Source organism: Eleutherodactylus coqui, chromosome 13 (assembly GCF_035609145.1).
Source record: "Eleutherodactylus coqui strain aEleCoq1 chromosome 13, aEleCoq1.hap1, whole genome shotgun sequence".
Lineage (NCBI taxonomy): Eukaryota > Metazoa > Chordata > Amphibia > Anura > Eleutherodactylidae > Eleutherodactylus > Eleutherodactylus coqui.
Genome location: NC_089849.1, coordinates 68,723,874 through 68,743,035, shown reverse-complemented (window position 1 = coordinate 68,743,035; position 19,162 = coordinate 68,723,874). Strand labels below are relative to the sequence as shown.

At 44.8% G+C, this 19,162-nt stretch overlaps 1 protein-coding gene across 2 annotated transcripts in view; it reads left to right on the top strand.

The window, feature by feature from the left end:
• Nucleotides 1-19,162, top strand: part of SAP30BP (SAP30 binding protein) — a 47,673-nt gene that overhangs the window by 19,775 nt on the left and 8,736 nt on the right. For both annotated transcript variants that reach the window (XM_066587822.1, XM_066587820.1), the window contains 2 exons: nt 16,051-16,093; nt 17,432-17,520. In XM_066587822.1, coding sequence (XP_066443919.1) covers nt 16,051-16,093; nt 17,432-17,520 — 132 coding nt within the window. The remainder of the gene's footprint in view (nt 1-16,050; nt 16,094-17,431; nt 17,521-19,162) is intronic.

Here is a 19,162-nt window from a genome sequence, read left to right as displayed (position 1 = left end):
TGTAATTTCTCAGTTTTTTCTGGACATGATGATGGGGGTGACCATATTGCTGGACCTGCTGTTAGCGGCATTCAGAAATGTTCTTTGCAGCAGCCATAGGAATGTTCTGTGACTTGTACAGGGAGGGAGAGGAGGTGAGCTGGGTACTGTTGTATCTTGTCTCCACCAGAAGAATGGTTGGAGACAAGCTGCATGCCCACAACCAACGTCCATAACTTGATTGGCTGGGGTGGAGAATGGGTCAAGGCTGTCTCCTCTGGTAGCATGCCAGTGTCCCATATGTGCTCCGAGCTCCGCTGTCATACTTCCCTTCCCTTGCAGCTTCGGCGCTGTGAGTTCCCTAAAATCCCGCCCCCCCCCCCCCCCCTCAACTGCATTATCCCGCTGTAAACATTCCCGCCCGGCAACCCCTGAAGGCAGCACCGCTCTGACCTCCTAGCTCTGCTCGCATGCTTCCCCTGGCGACCTTCTCCCCTGTCAGCGTCGGCACTGTCACTGCCCCTGGCCCTCTGCCTTCTCCCGTCCGTGCTCCAGCGCAGTTGGTGACCTGCTGTCATTCTCCTCGCCGGCCTTGCATAATGGTTGCAGCATGTGACGGCAGTGAGGAGACTTGCAGATCTGGAGCCGGGAAGGAGACAAGGGAAAGTGGTGGAGGGGTGAGTGACACCAGGCGGGAGGGGTGATGATGGGCACTCATTGTCCAGCTCAGCAAATCAAATTTTGGGCGTGCAGCTTGTCTCCACCCATTCTTCTGGTGGAGACCAGATACAACAGTACCGTTGAGCTGTCACTATCTCCTATTGTGAATGGTGGATCTTGTGTTATATATACAAAGGTGCTACATGTCATTGTAATCCTGCTTGTGATGATGAAGTGACTGCTGAGAAGTTTAAACAGACTAAATATATAGACATCAGCACTCCAATAGGGCAAGCTTTATGAACAGGCAGAAAATACACCACAAGACTGCAACATTTCGACTTTGTCTTATTGCAGTGCTGATATCCATATTTCGTCCGTTGACTCTTCCTGGATATTGGATGGATAAGGACTGATCTGTCTTGGACAATCTTTGTGATTTAACCCCTTTGGTGGCACGCCCGGAAAATCTTTTAAAAATCAGTGTACTGAAGACTACCTAAACCTGCCACTGAAGGGGTTAATGGACGTTGGTGCTGCTTCCATCTTTCTGTTATTGGACATAGTGAAAACTGCAGGATTTTACGATTTGTTTTAGTATGAATAGTGACATTAAACATGTATAAGGAGTTGTGCCTTTAGTAGACAGCATCCATTTACTAGGGCTGACTGTAGTAGAATAACAAACTAGGGACTACTTACCCCCTCCGCCGAAAACCGGTGCTGCAGCCACACTGTTGTCCTAGGGCTTGTGGTGACAAATGACATCACAGGAAGTTAGGTGATCGAGGTAGTCAGTCAGAGGCTGCAGCATCGCCACTCGTTCCCCTGGCATCAGTGCTTGTATACTGAGTGCCATGATGCCAGGAATTTGGGAACGTGATACTGCAGCCTCTGATTGGAACCTGACTTCCTGTGACATCAGCTGCCACAAGAAACGCAGGACCACAGCAGGTCTACAACTCTGGCTCCCAGCAGTGGAGGGGTAAGTGGTGCTCAGTTGTTTTACGACAGTCAGCCTTATTAATACCTTCCCACTGCAGGACATAATGCATGTGCTGGCAGGGAAGGGGTTCCTGCGATTGGACGTAAACTTAAGTCCACGCCAATCTTAAGACAGCCACCCAACCACTGCAGCAGCAGGGATCAGTGATAACACTAAATCCTCGCTGTTTTACCTTTTTCATGCAACAACCGGTGTTAATTGCTGCGTGTAAAGTGCTCAGAGAGGAAGGGCGCCCCCTCTGTGACATCAGACCTGTGCCATGTAATCGTGAAGAACCGATAGGTTATCATGGACACCATTCTCTGGCATCTGGTTGCCAGGTCTGCCATGGCCTGTGATCTCTATAATTAGTAATAATGCATTGCAGTACAGAAGTACTGCAATGTATTTTCAGTTTGATCAAAGTAGCAGTGGTTCAAATACCCTACGTGGACATAGAAAATGGGGGAAAAAATAGAAAAACACAAACTATTGTAAAAGAAAGAACGTTTTGAACAATTTCCCCTCTTGTTTAAAATGTAAAAAAAAAAACGGTTGGGTATTGTTGCGTTCATAACGCTTCATCCAATAAACTGAACACACTTTTTATCCTAAGCTATGAAAAAAAAAAAGTCCAAACTGCTTCTTCAGGTTCACTTGTATTGCGTTTGTTTGGAGGTGAAATGATCAAAAAAAGCCATATTTTCCCCCAAATGGGTACCACTAAAAACTGCAGCTTGTCATGCAAAAAAACAAGCCCTCACAGAGCTTCATCTATAGAAAAATAAAGGCAATGCAGCCATGCAAGGAAAGGGATTGTGTGAAACTTTAAGTGTAAGTAAATGTATGTATCTTGGGTTGGTACGATTATGACAATACCAGCAGAAAATACCACAGGATAACAAAAAAATAATGGCTTTTGAAAAGTGGCGATAAAAATCCACCCAAAATCTTCGCATCCTTAGGTCCAAAAGAGGGCATGCCACTAAGGAGTAAAAGGGATGGTTTCTGGCCTTCAGAGATCTATGCCTGGCCGGGTCCAATGGTGCTACAGTTACAAAAGGAGCTGTACTTGCCTGTCCTCAACGATTCGGTCCTGCTGATCTCCGTGTTTGTTGTGGAGGATGATGTCACCTGACTCCTGGCATCATCACTCATCCTGGGCACCATGATGCCAGGAGTCCAGGATGATAATGACATCAGGTGACATCCAGTAACATCATGCTCCACAATAAACACCAGAAGATCACCAGGTTAGGTACAGCTCCTTCTGAGATTCTAACACCGTTGGACCTGTACAGTGAGTGTTGCCCGGTAACTAAACAACCCCTTTAATGGGCTATTCCGTCACTTCAAAGTGAAAGTTATGTTCTTCATAATGTAATTTTGTAATATAATGTTATATTACATAGCTGCAGACATATTGCATTACTTGCGGTCCCTTTTTCCCTTAGGCTCCTTTTAGACAGTACGATTTGTCGTTTGCACGAGCAAACAAGCAGGTGACGTCGTCACCAAATCCCGCAGCCTGTTTAGACGGGCAGAGTCATCAGAGACTCGTTCAACCAGAATCGTTCACTTCTTGTTCAGAGTTCAGGATCAGTTCTGACAGCAGCATTTAAATGCGCCACTCTATGTCCGGGGGTCCCAAATGGCACCTGCGATGAGATTGTTGGGTGCCATGCGGTTGCCATGGCAGCCAGGGGCTTTCTGTCAGAATCGTACTGCAGGAGCGATCAAACCATCGCAAGTTCAGGTTCCCTATGGGACTAAATAAAAAATGTATAAATTTGTTTTTTAAAAACTTTTAATTATTTAAAAAAAAACCTTTTGCCAAATTTATGATAAAATCTAAATAAACCTTTGATATCGCTGCATCCCTAAAAGTCAGATCGATCAAAGTAACACATTATTGATCCCGCACGGTGAACGTCATCACCCCATCTCCAAGAAAAAGCAATCAAACAGTTGTATGTACCCCAAAATGGTAGCAATAGAAACTACGGGACACCCTGCAAAAAAAAAAAAATAACACAACTATGTGGACAAAGAAATAAAAATTGTCCGGCTGTCAGAAAATAATTAAAAAAATATAAAATATCTTTGGGAAAAATATAAACTTAGTACAGTAACAAAAAACAATCTAGCAGTACTTTTGGGGGATCGGACCATGTGGGCTAGTCTTTGCTCATCAACACCCATGACACCATCACCGTCTCTACAATATGCCATGGGCCATAGTTCATCTGGAAGTACAGATTACAATAACTGCCGGCCAGAAGGTCGGCTCTACACCCCCGGATGATCTGTAGGACACTAGCCATGCTGACACAGGAGGCGCCACTTACTGCTGGAATCCCTTACATCGGTGGCATTTCTCTCAGCTAGTATATGCCCATATACAATGGAAAGCTCTTCCCATAATCGGATTGGTCAACAGTTTCCTCTATGCCATGAGTCCTAGTACTCCCGTGTACTGCCACTAGGTGGTGCTATGACACTGTACAGCTTAAACGCGGCTCTTGCATGTTGCTACATGTCTGTTGTAGAACCGATTCCTTCTTGCAATGGCGTAACATCTGTATCCCAATGATGAAAATCAGCGTGAGCGAAGAATAAGCAGCACAAGATGTTGGCTTTATACTGAGCAGCTATGTTTTAAATGATTTTTGATACTGTATCTTCTGTACAGGACCGTTGTTTCTTTTCAGATTGCCAGGGTTTGTGGTTTTATAGAAATGGCCATTTTTCTAATCTGAGCGTTTCCATTCCTAAGATTTCAAGACTACTTGTCAGTGAAAACCTATCCTGATCACGTCCCGTTATAGAAGTGCTTGGCATATTACAAGGGCGTTCTGATACACAAGCTGTGCACCTGTGTTATTCACTGACAGCAAGCAGAGATGGTAAACTTTGTTGTGATATCTGGATTATTGAACAAAATAATAGGTATTGTGCAAATCAGCGCTTGCTGTACCCATGTGATATGCAGTATGGGTATGAGGGTGCATTCACGCAGGGGATTTTCTCGCGTTGCAAGGCGCACAAAACTCGCCCTGATATAGACCTCTGTGTTTACGAGTCTGTTTACATAGACGATTTTGTTTGTTTTTGTTTGTTTTGCTTTTTTTTGGGGGGGGGGGGGGGGTCTTGTTCCCACTTGCAGCATGTCCTCTTCCTTTCTATTGAAGGATGCATGTGACTGATTTTTCTCCTTTCACACGTGATAATTGCATGTTCAGCGATTTCACTTTTCCCACAAATCACAACTTTACAGAAGCAATATCGGCCTGAGTTTCTCAGATTGATACCGTGCTCGCCCATGTGAATGCACCCGTAGGCTTTTTTTGCCACAGCGAAAAAACACGAGACTTCGCCGCGGGCTTTGGAGCATCTTGGCCGCATACTTTTCCGTAGAGAGGAGCGCGGCCGCAACGAGGGGGAAAAAAAATAGACCTACTGCGGCTGGCAAATCAGCACCGCAGCGCTGGCTTTGCCGTGACTGGTTGGCCATCCCATGTGGGTGAGCTTTTTGACAAACCTCGACCACATGGCTGGCCAATCATGGGATTAGCGGCCGCAGTGAAATTCCACACGGAATTTCCGTGGCAATTCCGCCCTGTGTGAACCCAGCCTTAGAGAAGTGCATGCTTGAGTCACGTGAAGGCTATATAGAGGACGTGTGATAAATCCTGCTGCTGCCAAAACCTTTCCATATTTACAATGGCGCCGTGCGGTCTACCGTGTGTCCACAGGGTCATTCACAGTGTTTGTCAACCCCGCAGAAGTCACATTCATTAGAGTCGGCTTGTGTCAATTGGTGACACTTCTGTGCATGATGACCAACATGCTGTAGAGTTAAGGTACCTTCACACAAGGTGATTAGCGCCAGAATAATTGCGTGAAACAGCTTTTTTTTTTTTTTTTTTCTGGCAAGAATCGTAGCTTTTACACAGCCATCAAGCGGAAGCGGGCTGCTAGAATAGATCTCCGGCGCTCCCCGCCTCCGGTATAGAAGCACAGGAGCGATAGGAGTTGGGTACTGCTGCTTATATGTGTCAGATCACCGCTTTTACAAGAAACGTGCAATCGTTAATATAATCGTTCATTCCCACACGGTTCGCACTTGTCAGCAGCGGCGTCAGGATTGTGTCACGTGTGGCCAGACTACAGATGTATGTGGTTCATAGATGGAACAATAACATAGCGGTGTTGTCAGGAAGGGACTATTATTTCACAGCCGCAGTCTTCCTCCCATATAGGAGACTGACTCCTAAAACTTTCCTGCCAAAGGGAGGGATCAAAACTTTAATTTCCTCTTATTAATGGAGCTGATGTTGTTCGCTGGTGTCATAGACCTTTCCTCCCTTGAGATTTTGTACCAGGAAGTGTAGAATTAAAAAAATATCAGGGCTTTATTAAAATAGTACTAAAAAAACAGTAACATTTAACCTACAAAATAGCAGATATCAGCCAAATGGCAATCTTAACCCTTTCCTACCTTATTGGCTTGTTTTCCCTTTTTCTTACGGTCTACATGGAGAAAAAATCTGCATAGAAAATGAAGTAACCTTGCAAATTCGTCGTATTCCTTATGTTGTATTGTTCCTCTGTTACGGCCAGAGCTGCTTTTATAATTTACATAGCTTCTGAGCTCAAATCCTTGAGCGCTTCCTGCTGGTTCAGTGTCTGCATATGGATTGCTGTGGTGCTGTGCATTTGAATATTCTCTACACAAGATTTTTTTTTTTTTTTTTTGCTACATTAGATTTAAGTATTTTCCAGATGTCAACTCGCAGCTCACCTAAACTGGGGACAGGTTGGCTGCTTCCAGTAGCGTCCGATAGACTTGTGAATATACATTTGTCAATTGATGATGACTGCTGTCAGGGTTGAATTCCGCTGCGGGCTCTCGCATGTGGAATCCAACCCGTTTGTCTGCATGCAGCCTAAAACAAGCAGCAGAAAGATTGTGTCAAAACCAACAAATACCCTGGTTCCCCCAAAGTAAGACCTATTCTGATTATAAGCCCTACCCTGATTTTTTTTTTGGGGGGGGGGGGGGGAGATTTTCGGGAAAGCTCTACCCCAGAAATAAGCCCTAGCTGCATAACATAAAAAATAAATGGCTCTGACTGGTTCTTGAGCACTGCTCAGCCAATCAATGCAGCGCTCAATTAACCAATGCGATGGCTGTGCTTGGTTCTTTGACCGCTACTCAGCTTGTTTGGCTGGGCAGCGGTCAAAGAACCAATCACATCCGTCGTATTGTGGAGGCGGGATTTATGAATTGGCCAATCAATGCCACGGCTCAGCACGTCGGAGCTCTGGAGAGCAGGGGCGGGGGGCGGACTTCCTGGTTATCTACTTTAATCCCACTTTCGGGGGGATCATTCATAACAATGATCACAAGGACCATCATTTGGCCACATTGCAGTCAATCATGATCTTATATACTTGGCACTCATCAGAATGGAGTTGTGTTATACGGTTCCCTGTACACAAACGTCGCTGTGTAAGGACAAGACCGGGCGATGCATCGGGACACCCTACCACCCCATAAGATGGGAAGAGCCCTTTAATATCCGGTACATTGTCTTTTATGTGCAGCAGTAAAACGTACTTGTTACTGAGTAACAGATGTGTCAGCCGGCGTGAGTTCTTCACGGTTCACGCTGAGTAAACGTACGTGGAAGCCGCTTGTAAAGTTCTCTGTTGTATTATGGACGTCTCCGAGAACCCAGCCCTTCCGCTATACTCACCTTTTTTTGATTACTCAGCCAAAGAATTATTAACCCGCAGGCTCTGATTACATGACTGATTAAATGAGGAGTTCTAGACGCCGCGCCACACCCTGCGCTCTGTACTTCCGCACCTGATGGATGGAAGTGAGCTTGTTGCATGGTCATAGACTATAGTTGGAGGACACTTCAACTAGAACAGTCTGAGGACAAGTGCCTGTACAGGGGGGGGTTAAAATGAGAAGTGGATTTCCTAGAAACGCAGTGTAACGATTTAGCAATAGCTATATATGTATATTCAAGGTAGAATATCCCGCCAGCATTGTGAAAAGGGTTGCGCCAAGACCACAAGCCCTGTATATATTGGGGCATACAGTAGGGTCTCCTGCACAGGAGCCCCTGCTGGATGGCTATTCATCTACATTGCTGTCCTGTGATGATACATTTCCATGGCTGCTGCAGGGAGGACCTCTGGCTGGTAGCAGCTGCCCTTGACAAAATCGTCGGTTTGCCGCTGGTGTTAGGTGGGACCTGAGCATTTGGATACTCTTTCTCGGCTGCCATGTTCTGGAAGAGGTTATGTCTGATAGCACCTCCTCTTTTAAAGGGGTTTTCCAGGTACAAATTGCATTGATGATCTTTCCTCAGGATTGGTCATCAATAGTTGGTCAGCCGGGGTCCACCACTTGGGAACTCAGCTGAGCGGGTGAATGCTCACAGTGCTGCGGTGCACAGGGGTCGGAGCGTAAGCTACTACTCCGACCACTTCGTACTGGCCAGCGCTTGTAATTACATTGATTTCAGTGAGGGCTGCGTCGGCAACTACACGGGAATTGGAGCAGCCGCTGACAGCCCACTCAGCTGTTCAGTCCAGGTTCTCGAGTGAAGGACCCCGGCCGATCAACTATTGATGACCTATCCTGAGTAAAAAATAGGTCATCAACAGAATTTGTGTCTGGAAAAGCCCTTTTAGCGAGCCATCTGTGAAGTCGTTACAATGGATTCATTTCTAAGAGCTCATTCACACACACAGTTAGCCTGCGGTCAGGTTTTTCGTCTTTCTGTTCCGCTTTTTGAGCAGAGAGATGAAATTAAACTGTTCCTTTTTTTCCGTCATTGATTTCAATAAGGTTTTTAAAAAAAAAACATAGCTTTAAGTTTGCTTCCAGTCCATTAGGTTTCCGTTCCTTAAACGGAACAAATGGCGCAGTCTTGCAGTTCTGGGCCCAAAACGGAACTGCAAACCGTGAAATGACGGGTGACCACAATGCAGCGGTTCCTGACTCGCCTGTACTGTAGTATTCCACCCGTTTACCTACAGGACTAGATCTTGACGTGTCATCGGCGCTCTAGGGTTACAGACAGTCCTGCTGGATCTGGAACGCAAGGCTTGTGCCATGTTCACGTCTGCGTTAGGAACCTCTATTAGGAGCTTCCATCGCAGATGACGCATTAAATGCCCTGAATGACGGACTATTTGGTCATGTAAAATGCCAGGCAGCTGAACGGAAACCAAACAGACCCTTTATAGTCAATGGGATCCGTTCGGTTCTATAATATTATGGATCTGTTTTGGCCAGGGGATTTCCTATAACGGAGCAGGAAAATGGGGCCCCCGAATGCAGATGTGAACATAACCAAGAAGGCCGGACTCACATGGCCATAGTTCGTTGCGTGCCGCCCTTGAGAGACGCACGCAGCAAGTACACAATACATACTTGCTGTGTGCTGCAAATCGCCATGCACTATCTTGGCGTGTAGGCGTGCGTAATAAGCACCAAGATAGAACATGCTGCCATTTTTTTTTTCTTTTTGCGCAACCTGTGTGGATAATATGCAATTGCCGTACAGTCATTGCGTTCTTCCTGAGGGCCACCCATCGCCTCGTACAATCTTGGCGTGTATGCATGCGTAATACACGCCAAGATAGAACATACTATTTGATTGAGCTGCAACATAGCTGCCTATGGGAGATTGGTACAGCGTATTCTGTTTGCAGGACCAGTGTTCGGAATACGCTGTACTGGGCCCAGCCTAGCAGGAAGAATTGGCTATACTGTTTTGTGTTGTGTTTTTTATATTGCTACTTTTTCGATAAATATTGGCAATGAAAGAGTTGCTAGGTGAGCCATGGTTGGCAGAGTCTAGTTGCCCGGCAGGCGTGTGCATGCTCCTACATACCATTCCTTCCCTGCAGCTCTGAATACCTGCCATTGCTCATACAGGCGTGTCTCTGCCGCTGCATGATAACAGAGAGCAGGGGAGGAGGAAATCGCTCATACAACCTCTCTGCTGTGCATTACACTTAATTACCTTGGGCATTGCCTCCTGAGTGCTCGTAGCACTTCATTCTGTAAGGGGCATGTAAAGTACATGTTTTACCTCAAGCTAAGACTTAGAACTTTAGTTCTCTCTCACCCAGCCCAGAGCCGTTCCTTGAAGTGCGTGTTAGTGAATGTGTCTCTCAGCGCCGCCGTACCGCATAAACTACATACAATATCTCTATCTACAGGATCATTTCAGATACACTTTATAGGCTGTGTACCTCTGCAAGTGTACTTTTTTTTTTTTTAATTGCACCATTTCTTCTAGGGAACAAAAATGAAGCAACTTTAGAAATAGTCAAGATTAAAAAAAATACCTGCTACAGGTCTCCATGGTTACAGACTACAAACATACCCAGTGTAGCCTGACCCTGCAGTTATCCTCTCTGCCATTAGTTCTTTCCATCCGGCTAACGTCTTCCATAGAGTAGGAAGAAGTTGAAAAAGAGATGTAAAAGTCTATGACACCTTTTTAGGGGCTTTTCCTACTTTAAACACATGTATTTTTGGCTGAAAAGCATTTTTGCAACAGGCTTTTATTAAACATTTTGCACCTTTTTGCCTTCTGCAGTTTCCATATATCACCGTATATTTCAAGCTGCAGAATGCTGTTCACTAGCAGATCCATCAGTGGGCTTGTCTGACGGCGCAGTCTCTGCTCTTCTGAATGATCTCCTAAGCTGACTTATGTCCAAATCTAAGTTCTAGAGTGAGCCATCAGACAGGCTGATTGATGGATTTACTGGAGAACAGCGTTCTGCAGTTTGTTGTAGACTATGATATATAGAAGCCGCAGAAGCCAAACAACGCACAGTTCTTAATAAAAGATAACTTTGAGTTGGAACTGCATGGGTTAAAGGTTAAGAAAAATGCCACCAAAGTTGTCCATAGCTTTTATCATTTTATTGCTTTTAAGAATCCCATAGAAACCTGGATAATTGCGCTTCTACCTGGCCTGTGAAGGTAAGCTCTAGGCGATTACTAAATCCATAGTGGAGGGGCACTCGCTATTGGTAAATGGTGCTGCTTCTTGCTCATCTGTCACTGAGAGGTGTGATCCACATATATCTGTCTGGATGGGGTGCAGTGTTCATATTTGCGCTCCCAGCTGATTTCTTTCGGCCGACCCTCCCATCCTCTGGCAGCATGTACCTATTTTGCTACCAGCCTCTGCCCCTATGCTCTTGGCAGCTGGCCCTCACAGACAGGATATAGGCAGGAAGCCTGCAGGTTGTAGATCACTCCATCCCATGGGGGGCGGGTGACTGTGAATATGAACTATCCCAGGCACATGGCTCACATGGAGGGATACAAATGTGGCCCCGTCTGCATCTGCCCTGTTTACAATGGAAAGTTGCCCGTTCCCCCAGACAGCCATCAATTCGTTATATTGGTGTGTTATGTTCTGCTGCAAGGAGACATTACAAAGTGTTATCTCTTAGTAGCTTTCTAACAAACTGTATCTAAGTAATTCTATTATGTGTAGGCCGTTAGATTCTACCCTAAAATCCTTGTCCTCCTAAATCCTTCAGCATTGTAGACGCTTCCTATTGCTGCAAGTTTATCAAGTTTCCACTGAAGAGATAATAAACCTTGTGCAGAATCTGCTTATAAAACTGTAGATGGATGGATTTATATGTCTGAACGAAGGCCCAATGTGCACAGGCGGATTTGATTTGCGAAATCCGTGCAGGGCATTCGCAAATCAAGCCGCCCATAGGAAAGCATGGGAGTCCGCAAATGAATTGGCGTATGCGGATTTCCATTTCAGTGCGGTTCCTGCACTGAAATGTCCCCATTGTTACATGAAGTGATGATGTCATGTCCATTGTTCTCCTGACTACTGCCTCTGGTTATATGTATAAGTCGTACGTGACCGCTGAGATTGCCTGCAGTGGGTAATATGGACGCTGATAAGGCCGGAGTGGCGGTGCTGGATTTACGTGACCATTAAAGAGCGAGTAATCGTTATTTTATTAGTTTATACCATTACCTACCATGGGGCAATTTTGTCAAAATGTTAGGAAATTCCTTTGTCGCTACACAATCAACACGTGCCGTTCCCCGTTGCAGATGCCACTTCACAAAAAAGTAGGTAAAATAATTTGGCGAGGCTACAACTTCATGCGGGTGTTGAAACAGCAAAAAGCCTTGTAAGTTTGAGTCGGAAGGCCTCTAGCTATAGATATAGCAGTCGTTGTATATTACAGCCGCAATCTTTCCTTTTGTACCGTCCCTTTTCACATTCATGAGATTGTTGATGAAATGCCGGGAAATGCCACAGAGCCGTAGAGCAATTGGCACATTCTTGTGCTTCATCCTTTCTTGTCCACTCCATGGCGCTGTGATCCTCCTCCCCGCAGCCGGTTACCAGGCAACACTGAGATACATTGTGTCCTCTGAATAGGCGCAGTGTCTGGAGAGGAATCTCACATCCTGACTCCCCTCGTCTTATTTCACTTCTCCGCGTCAAAGTGCTGGAAATAGTCCGGGCTTCAGCAGTGGCGAGGACTCCGGACATCGCGGGCTTTAGGAAAAGAAAGAAAAAAAAATCAATACTTTTCATCCTTCTTTTGATCTCCAATTTATCTTAAATTCCAGTCAAAATAAAGTGGCGGGATAGACCACCTCGTTATTGGGGGCTTGGAGTGTGTATTCCACAAATGTGACATTTCTAAAAAAGTAATAGGGTGTTTAAGGGGTTGTCCAGGACTAGAAAAACATGGCTGCTTTCTTCTGGCGGCAGTGCCACGCCTGTAACAACAATAGATCTGAACTGCAACACCAAACACAACCCATGGACAATGTGTGCTGCTGTTCTGGGAATCAAGCGGCCATGTTTTCTCAGAGCCAATCATCACTCAATAGAGCGTTATGGTTGTTTGTAAACACCGTCACCAATCCGGTGATCAGTGAGAATTTGTTCACTCATCCCTTTGTTTCAGCTCACCTAAAGATAGTTGCTGATTGAGTAACTATCTACTGGTATCAACAGGTAATCCATTGTCTTTCAATGACCAGCCAATAACTTTGCAGGAAGGTGTGTGCTCATTGGCCGTGCATCTCCCACCAAACCCTGATTGGTTATCGCTTTTTTAATTGATTTTCTAACATGTCCTTCCATCTAACGTTCATTGATTTCCGATAACCTGTAAATACATACGAGAGGATACATCTATGAACAAAAAAAAGTCCTTTCGGGCAAGAAGAAAAAGAAGCTGCAACAAGGACCAATCAGTTTAACCAGTGCGAGACAGCATTAGTGATCAGTCGAAGACCGCTCACACGTATTTGTGCTTTCAGTGGGTTTGGCAACCCATGTACATGCATTTGGGAGGGGCCAAAACCTTAATAGGCATCCACCAGAGAACCTCACTAAAGGCTCGTTTACACACAAAGACAATCTTTTGAAAGATTGACCGTTCTAGCGATCATTTTGCATAAAGTGCTAATGAACACTAATGTTCATTAGCACTTTATTAGCTTCGTTTGCATGTCAACGAGCCTCCAGAAGCTGCTTACAGAACACAGCAGGTGGTCTGAGCTCTGTAATCAGCTCTATTGTGCTCACATGGGCTGTCAGCTGAATACAATGTAATCCGCGCTCCTGTGCAGAGCACAGCATGCAGTCTGTGTTATCTCTTCTCCGGCTGAAGGATGGATTTTAAGCTCCCCTAAAAATCATTGTTCAGCTGCAGAGTGAAAGATGTAAGCATTTACAGACAGCAATTATCTCTTAAAAGCCATTGGTTGAGCGAATTTTGAGCGATAATCGTTGCGTGTAAACGGGGCTTAACTTTTAACTAGTCAACTAAATATATTTCAGTCTGTGTAAATGCTCCAAACAATTTTTTCAGTAATCACAAAATTGAACACTCTCTATGTAAAGGTACACAAACACGAGTTTATAAGCAATTTTTGAGCTACTATTCAGATGAGTTGTTCCATGTAAAGCCATCCTAATCCTGCTCAACCCCTTTAATCCTGTTTAGAACCACTTATGTAGTTATCCATCTTATGAGAAGTACTTTAACATAATCCTCCGGAAAGGCTAGAAATGCTTCATTTGCCCTTGGTAAAGCTACCACCTCCAAAAATACATTTAATGGGGTTGTACCAAAATTGCAAGTTATCCCCGCCAATGTCCAGAACAGGACCCCTGTGTCCCACTCTGCTTCTCCCACTGCAGTGACTTCACTGTGAATGGAGAGCTCGCTGGGCATGCTCAGTCAGCGGTCCATTCATTTCAGTGGGGCTAATAGAAATACCCGAGCAGGTATCTCAGCAGTCCCATTGAAAGTGAATGGAGTGCTAGTGCATTGCATGACTAGCGCTTCGTTCAGTCTCCTCCTCACTGTGGGGGTTCAGTAACCCTGCAATAAGGAGGGGTGGGGGACACAGGACCCACAATCTCGAGATCAGCAGGGATCTCGGCAGTGAGATTCCCACTGATCAGCTAGATGTTTCCCCTGTGGATTGGGGATGACTTGCAAATTTGGTACACCTTTGAACAGATCCAGATTGGGGTCTTTATCCTGGTGGCTATTTCAGCATGACTTCTTGTTCAAGTCCCAAGCAGCAGTTGTCATGAACCTTGGAACCTGTAGAGGGAATAACTCTTGCGTCCGCCTGTATGAAACATCCCCACCCCCTGATTCTGGGAGTTAAATTCCATCACTTAAGTCCTGAACAAATAAAGAATAGGGTAAAACTGAGACTTCCAGTTTGTTTCTGAGTAAATTCTAGCCAGGGTTGATATATCACATTGACCCTCTTCCCATTTTAAAAAGCTGAGCTGAATTCCGTATGGCGGAGTTAAGAATGGTCGCTGAAAACAGTCTCCTCCTCCAAAAAAATGCAGCCACCAACCCCAACTTTCACATATTGGAAGTCAATTTTTGTCATTATTACACTAGTTAAAAGGGTGTGTCCAGACTTTTGCCTCGCCCTGCATATTAGTTCTCTTTATTTACCTCTTTCTTACAGGTTGATGCTGAAGAGTTTGAAACTTGAACCGTTTTAAATTGACCATACACGAGAATTGGAGTGCGTTTAGTCATAACATACGTGATGCAAATTTGCAGTGCGTATTCCACACCACAAATCCACAGCGGAAAACATCTCCGTGGAAAAATGAGCTTGGTACTGATGTTGAAATCTGCAGTTTGCTCATTGTGTTGCAAGAATTGTGGCAGATCTCACTACTCCGATGTAGAGGGATGACGTCCATGATGTATCGGCAGCAATCTCTAAATCTAACACTGCAGATTTTCCTGTGGAATCACTGTAGATTTACTTTAAGATCTGTTAAGCCTGGTAAAGACACAACGATTATCACTCAAAAGATGCCTTTTGAGCGATAATCGTAGCGTGCCTTTAAGCGCAAGGTGATCGCTCAAACGTTGAGCGATCACTCTGAGCTGGGGATGCAGAAGACAAGCGGGGCCGCTTGTCTTCTGCATCCAGCTGTTCTCTGCTCGGAGCGCCCGGCTGTTATACAGCCAAGCGCTCTGAGCGGGAGATGCAGAACACAGCTGGAGTGCTGTGTTCTTCATACCCCGCCTGTCTTCAGGGAGCAGGATACAGCTGTAACAATAGTATCAGCTGTATCCCACTGTGAATCCCTGATAAGGCTCATCGTTGTCTCAGCATGCTGAAAGAGAACGATCAGCGATTCCTTAACAAAAACTACACGATGTCAGTGCAGTTACACACAACGATTATCGCTCAAAAGACGGTTTTGAGCAATTTTTGAGTGAAAATCGTTGTGTAAATTGTCTTTTACTAACAAATGTAATATGTGCAAAGATCCAGCCTTACCACTGCCAATAAATTAAATCATCTGTATTCATAATGAGCGGATTCTCAACATTCCGTATCCAGCTCCCAACACCTTACCTCTTTGGCCAAATTTTGGTAGAGCGGGGGAGCTGGCAGATTTTTATTTTTTGTGCCAATTTTTGGATAAGGAGAATAGAACATCAGAGAGTTTGGTAAGGTAGAGCTCATAGCTGCATTAGGGCTTTCCGTCTCTGCTCCATTTTTGAAGCAGAGAAACAGAAATAAAATTGAGAAATTGTTTGTTTTTTTTTCTTTTCCCCACTGATTTCAGTGGAGTTTAAAAAAACGGAAAGGCTTCCGTTTTCTTCCGTTCCATTAGGATTCAGCTTTTTGTAGTAGCCTAATGGAATAGAGGCAAATAGAAAGCTTTCCAACTGCAAAAAGAATCTATTTTTTCCTGCTTTAATTCCAAAAACGGAGCAGAGAGGCGGAAGGCCCAAACGCGGCCCAGACACGTGTGAAAGGGCCCTGAAAAAGACTAAATTGACTTCTTTTAATCCAGACTTTTCATCTCTTCCAGGAACAGTCAGAGTTGGAGAAAAAAGACCCCCAAGAGTTGGTGGGTAAGTGTCCTGTATCCCTGCAGCCACGGCTTTACACACTTCATGGATCACCTGCTGTGCTGTGAGAGGAGACCCCATGGAACGCCCCCTTTTCCGCCCCTGTAAAGTGCGGCATGGGCTCTTGCCTGCAGCTCTGCATTAACAGTAAATCCCCATGTAGGAGTAGTTGTGTAACACTATACAAACATACTGCTAGCAGCTACAGATTGTCTGTTTGACTTCAGAATTTCATTTTGGACGCTGGCCTAATTCTAAACTACACCGTAGGATGACACATTGGAGGCTTTACCGCACGGATATGACAGTACTAGGGTGTGTTCTGACCCGCCGCACCCTGCCGAGTCTTAGGAATCGGCAAGGCACATTTATTGCGTATGTAGGAAGATATTATATACTAGAAGGGGTCTCCAAATATGCAGAAAGTTGCATTGACCCCATTCACAACGAGAGGATTCTCAACATGCATTATACGTAAGCTTACAAAATTAGACCATATAAGCATTTCTGAAATGCCAGCCTGTTGGGTCACATGACCTGTGCCCTTTTTCTATTCGCCTTGCCACTTGTGTGCTACTGTACATAAAGTTGCGACTGCCCGGTCATTTTCTGTTTTTCTCCAGTGCTGAATGCTCGGCTTTTGCAGGAAGAGTGTGCGCCTTTGTTCTTTCACTGGCAGCGTATCGGAACAGGCTGCACACCCCATGCCCTTTTGGGTGCCCAACAATCCAAGGCTTATCCCTGACTTTTTGCTTATGTTTTCATGCCCTCTTTTTGTCTCAGACACTGTTCTTTTGTGTGTGTGCGGGAAGGGCTCCTCCTATATTCTTGATAGAACCTGCTTAATTAACTTTACTAATTGGGCTTAGTGACAGTCCTTTTGCACTGCTGCCAGATAGATCTTTAATCTTTTTGGAAGTGCAGACAGGTTGGCACTGAGTGAGTTAATTGTATAAGACTCCAGACCTTGATTAGGGCACTCATTCGGGTCACCGTAGAGCCAGATCCCATTGTTGAGTCCTAACACCTGATGAATAACTTTCAAGAAGTTCTGTGCCACACAGAGGGCAATTGTTCCCTCGCATTGGAGAAGGAGGTGGTGGGTGCAAAAAGCCATCAGAGCGGCCAGAGGCAGCAGGAATAAGCGGTGGCGTGTCTGCCTGCCCTTCCCCCACATCAGAACAGCAGAATTAATCCAGCGATTTGGCAGCACTAAAATGTCATGTTTATTACCCAGCATCTGTTAACCCCTTTGTGTCCATGCCTCCCGATAAAAGAATCAATGTACGTTCATGTCACTCTTTTTTGACATTCATTTGTAATTTTTTTTTGCATGTTCAGCATCCTTCTCAGAGAGGGTACGAAACATGTCTCCAGATGACATCCGAATCCCTCCAGAGCCAGCCGGGCGATGTTCTAATAACCTGCAGGTAATGTTCTCGGACAAAGCAGAGGAACACATACACATTGTGAATACAGTATTGTTGGTCTATAAGGAATGCAGAATGTAGGTGTGAAGGGCTACCGGGGACACGGGCAGCTCATCTGTCAAACCCTCCCGAGCTGTGCAGGCAGCTGCATGCCCGCTATATCATCCACACAAACTGTAAGCGCCACAGTCTGTACAGAGAAGAAGGTGTCGGAATAGACCAGCTGAAAGTGAAGCAATCTGTACGTTTATGGGAATTACACTAAACCGACTTCCCAATGTAGAATTCTGTGTAACTGCACAACAGAGGCGTACCTTGAAGCTTCTAGGCCCCAAAGCAAAACCTGTACCAGGGCCCCCAACTATAATGCTTTATTCATAGTACTGGGCTCCCTATATGGAGAAGAGAAGCTTTATAGGCCCCCTAAGGCTCCTGGGCCTGGGTGCAACCTCATCCCCCTATGATTATGCCAGTGCTGCACACATTGCTCTCTGTTAGTGTTTGATTACATACATGACTCTATCCTTGCATAAATCTCCATTTCCAAGGTCTATAGACTAGAATAGTCTACAGATACATTTACCATCCGGAAGTTGTACTTATAAGCAACTAAAGATCAATTTTCACTGAAAGATGATCGCTCAAACGATAGTTTGAGTGACAGTTTTGAGCGATCATCTTTGCATAACTCTTAAGTAGCTAGTTAGCTACTTAAGAGTTAAATGCAGGCAGAGCGGGATACCGCTGATAACTCAGAGAACAGTAGCTGCTTTGTATATGCAAACAGCCGCTTTGTTCTCGGAGCTCTCGGCTGGTGTCCCGCTGAGCTGATAGCGCCGAGAACAGCAGAAGCCGCTTTCTTCTCGAAGCTAAGGCTGAGAGCTCTGTGCTGGATACCGGCTGAAAGAATGCCATCAGTGGTATCCCGCAGAGAACTCGGCGCTGATAAGGCTCATTGCTGACTTTTAGCTGGCTAAGAGTCAATGATGAACGAGTAGTGCGCGATGGCCGCCTCTTTAGACACAACGATTATCGCTCAAAAGATTTTTTTTTTAAAAATGATGTGTTACCTTTATTTTGTGGGTCAGTATGAATATGGCAATACCAAATTGCTTTCTGTTGTCATTTTCTGACCATCATAACTTTATTTTATGTTGATTGGGTTGTGATTATATTTTTATGGGGCAGCCTGTGGTTTCTATTGGTACCGCTATGGGAACATATGACTTTTTGATCGTATCTTATTATGTTTCTTTTTTTTCCCTGGAGACGGAGGGTCCAAAAAAGTACAATTCTAACGCGGTGAATTTTTTTTTTTCTCCGATGGCGTTAACTGTACAGGATAAATGTTATTTTACTAGGGCAGACTTTTACTCACATGGCGATACCAAATACAGCTGTTTTTTGTGTTGTTTTTATGTTAAAAATGTGATGCGGAGTTTCTAAACGTTTAATTAAAAAAAATTTTTCTTAAAAAAAAAGATTTAAAAATTTTTATTTTTTTGATTTTTAAATCCCCATACTGGGTTTGAACTAGTGATCGTTTGATCACTTCTACAATATACTGCAATACTTCAATACTGTGGTAAATTGCGTTTCTGCATGCAATAGGAAGAAATAGATGGCAACCCTGGGGGCTTTC